Source organism: Auxenochlorella protothecoides, assembly GCF_000733215.1.
Source record: "Auxenochlorella protothecoides strain 0710 unplaced genomic scaffold scaffold24, whole genome shotgun sequence".
In the NCBI taxonomy this organism is placed as follows: Eukaryota; Viridiplantae; Chlorophyta; class Trebouxiophyceae; order Chlorellales; family Chlorellaceae; genus Auxenochlorella; species Auxenochlorella protothecoides.
Window position 1 is genome coordinate 685676 of NW_011934249.1, and position 3512 is coordinate 689187.

At 66.4% G+C, this 3512-nt stretch overlaps 2 protein-coding genes across 2 annotated transcripts in view; one reads left to right on the forward strand and one right to left on the reverse strand.

Annotated features, from left to right (window-relative positions):
• The window catches only part of F751_2625 (DNA mismatch repair protein MutS), a gene marked incomplete at both ends in the record, with an annotated part of 7442 nt that extends 5743 nt beyond the window's left edge, over positions 1-1699 (forward strand). Inside the window, 3 exons of the mRNA XM_011400377.1 lie at positions 108-1119; positions 1283-1510; positions 1695-1699. Coding sequence (XP_011398679.1) covers positions 108-1119; positions 1283-1510; positions 1695-1699 — 1245 coding nt within the window. The remainder of the gene's footprint in view (positions 1-107; positions 1120-1282; positions 1511-1694) is intronic.
• Positions 1700-1986: 287 nt separating this feature from the next.
• The window catches only part of F751_2626 (Glyoxysomal fatty acid beta-oxidation multifunctional protein MFP-a), a gene marked incomplete at both ends in the record, with an annotated part of 4282 nt that continues 2756 nt past the window's right edge, over positions 1987-3512 (reverse strand). The window contains 4 exons of the mRNA XM_011400378.1: positions 1987-2129; positions 2293-2397; positions 2587-2698; positions 2883-3383. Of these exons, the coding sequence (XP_011398680.1) occupies positions 1987-2129; positions 2293-2397; positions 2587-2698; positions 2883-3383 (861 nt within the window). The remainder of the gene's footprint in view (positions 2130-2292; positions 2398-2586; positions 2699-2882; positions 3384-3512) is intronic.

Consider the following 3512-nt stretch of genomic DNA (forward strand, 5'->3'; position numbering starts at 1 on the left):
GTGGCCCCCCCCCTCCCCCCGGCCCCGCTGAGCGTGCGCGACATGTGGCCCTACTGGCTGCAGCCGCGCGGCGCCGGCGCCTCCGCCGCGGTGTTTAACTCCTTTAGACATGGCGGGTCTCTTCCTGCTCGACCGGCCCCAACATGGCGGGCAAGTCCACGCTGCTGCGCTCCACCGCGGCCGTCGCGCTGCTGGGCGCCTGCGGGCTGGCCGTCCCCGCGCGCGCGGCGCGCCTGCCCTACCTGGACGCCTTCATGCTGCGCAACTTCAGCGCCGACTCGCCGCTGGAGGGGCGCAGCTCCTTCGCAGTGGAGATGACCGAGATGCGGTACGTGCTGGAGGACGCCTCGCCCCACTCCCTCGTCCTCGTGGACGAGCTGGGGAAGGGCACCGAGGCACGCGCCGGCGCCGCCCTGGCCGGCGCGCTGCTGGAAAGCCTGGACGCCACGGGCTGCCGCGGCGTGTTTGCCACGCACCTGCACCCGCTGCTGGAGCTGCCGCTGCGCCTGCGTGCCACGTGCCGCATGCGCATGGCCACGTGCACTGATGCCAGCGGGGCGCGCCGGCCCACGCTGCGCATGGTGCCGGGGTCGAGCACCGAGTCGCTGGCGCTGGAGGTGGCCAGGGCGCAGCGCCTGCCCGCGCGCGTGCTGGAAAGGGCGGCTGCCCTCTACGCCGACGTCCAGGCCTTGCACGCCGCGCCGGAGGGCGGGAGGGGGAGATTGGACGACGACGACGACGAGGCCGCGGGCCGGAGTGGTGACGCTGCGGTGGCCGCAGGACGGGGCATTGCCACAGACCTGACTGAAACACGGGGTCTCGAGCCCGCCAGCGCCCCTGCCACTCTGAAGCTGAGGTCGCTGGCAGAGGCCGGGGAGCTGCTGGCACAGACTGCTAGCAGGGTGCTGGAGCAGCTGGGGGCTCCTGGTGCGGCCAGCGCTGGCCGATCCCCCGCGCCAGCCATCGACGCTCTGTCTCCGCCCGAATCCCCGGGCCCCACCCCGGCGCCGGCGCTCAGCCCCCTGGCCGTCGTCAGGGCGGGCCAGACCCCGCCCCCGAGGACAGTCGGCCTGTCCTGCGTCTACGTCGTCAGGCGCACCGACGGCTGGTTTTATGTCGGTGAGGAGCGGAGGCTCTGGTGGTATGCTCTGCAACCATGCCTGCATCAGGCTGCCATGATGGCTATGCGTTGCGACGATCTTATGTCCCCCCCCCCACCCCCCACCCCCCACCCCCCGGCCCCGACCCCTAATGTAACACCCCTCCTCTCTTACCCATGCAGGGTCCACGGATTCAATAAAGGAGCGGCTAGCCACACACAGGAGGAGGAGCGGGGCATCCAGGGTCAGAGATCCGCAGGCCGAGGCGGTGTATATGACTGTGACGGGGGGCGAAGGGGCCGGCAGCTCGGCACGGGCCATCGAGGCCGCGACCATCCACGCCCTGCGCACAGCGGACTTTCCCCTCCTCTCGTCTGCGGATGCTCGTCTGCGGCAGAACCCTTCCTTTGGTACGGCGAATGGCGCGGGGTTGGTGATAAGTCAGGAGGCGGCGAGCGGTCAGGAGGCGGCGAGCAGTCAGGAGGCGGCGAGCAGTCAGGAGGCGGCGAGCAGTCAGGAGGCGGCGGGCAGTCGGAGAGCATCCTCGTGGGTGGTCGAGTCTGAAGCTCCCTTCTGATCACCGACACTGTCAAGCCTGAACTGTTGCCATATCTTCACTGCTGAACCCCCCTTGTCTGCGCTGGATCTGCATCAATACGAACTACAAAACTCTGGACCATGCGGGCAGGGGGGGCAGTGGCAGCAGAGCTCAGGGCCATGCCTGGCAGGAGCATCCCGACCCACTGCGAGCATCCAAGCGCAAGGCTGGAAAAAGGGCGCAAAAGAGGATGGTTGTGAGGGGTGTTGGTGGTCACAGCTACTGGAGTGGGAACATTTGGCAGGGGTGCCTGCATCTGGGCGGCAGGCAGTGCGTGAAGAACTCCGCTCAGATCTTGGACTGCGTGGCGTTGCCCGCCGACAGCTTGCGGCCCGACTTGGCAGCCGCCAGCAGGTACTCGCACGGCTCGAAGAAGCCAGCCTGTGCCTTGTACTGCGTTGCCCACTGCTTCAGGCGACGCACGACGTAGTCTGCGAGGTTCAAGAGTGGGTGAGGTGAAGGTGGGCAAGGGGCAGATGGGGAAGGTATGCTAGAACACTAGTCATGGAGCATCTAATGACAGAGAGGCCATCCCTGTACAATACCATCAACACACTCCCAAACAATTTTTCCCCTCCATCGTCCCGTACAAACCTGCGCCGACGATGTCGCCGTAAAAGACAACTCCGCCCCGGTAGGCTGGGAAGCCCATGGACATGACGGTGGCGACGTCCAGATCTGCGGGCTTGTCCACGATGCCTGCAGACAAGTGTGGGGTTGAGGTGGGCGAAATGGAGAAGGGAACATCCAGGGGGTGAGTCAGGGGTGGACTGCACACGTCACATGCTTGCCTTCTATATTCTCAGAACAAAGCTCCTCGCCCTGAATATTCCGTCGCTTGCCCCTCTCTGACGACCGACCCCCAGTTTACACACTCCAGCCCCGCACCTTCTGCGACGACACGGCATGCTTCATTGATGACCGGGAAGAAGACGAACTCGGCGATGTCCTGGTCGCTCAGCTTGGCCGCAAAAGCGGCATTCCCAGACAGCCCCGACCTCTGTGCGCGTGTGTGTGATTGTGTGTGTGTTTGGCAGGGTTGTGGTGGTGAGGGCGGGGATCGGATCGTGCAAAGGGTCCAGCATACCCGCTCCCTCCTAGGCTCCCTCTTTCACCCCACCAAGATCCATAGTCCCAACTCCTGCCTCCCCCCCACTCCAGCGCCCCCCAAACAACCCCCGCACCTTGCGCGACTCGAGGACGATCTCTGCCAGGGCAGGGTCGGGGCGCGCCTTGCGCTTGTCGTCAAACACGTACCACCCCTTCTTGGCCTTCTCGCCCAGGCGCCCCGCCTCGTTGAGCAGCGGGACCAGGGCGGAGCGGTAGATGCGCTCCGGGAAGGCCTCCAGGTAGGACTTGCCCACGAACAGGCTGACGTCCAAGCCGACGAGGTCGCCGAGGCGGAAGGGCCCCATGGGCATGCCAAAGGCGGCAACGGCGGCATCCACGCGGTACGGGTCCAGCCCCGAGTCCACCAGCATGGCCGCGGCCATGGAGTATGGGAAGAAGACGCGGTTGACCGCAAACCCTGTGCAGTTGCCCACCACCACGGGCGTCTTCTTGATGCGCGACCCGTAGTCCAGCGTGTCCAGGATCACCTGGGGGGAGGTGACGTCGGAGCGCACGATCTCCAGCAGCGGCATGATGTGGGCGGGGGAGAAGAAGTGCGCGCCAATGATGCGGTCCTGGGTTTCGGTGTGGAAGTGGGTGGGGTTGGGAACAAGGGGGTAGGTTCTGCTGGGGTTTGCCAGGGAGGTGCAGAGACTGGGTCTCGCTGCCCAGGGCCCATGCAAGGCAAGGCCCGCCCCCCCCCC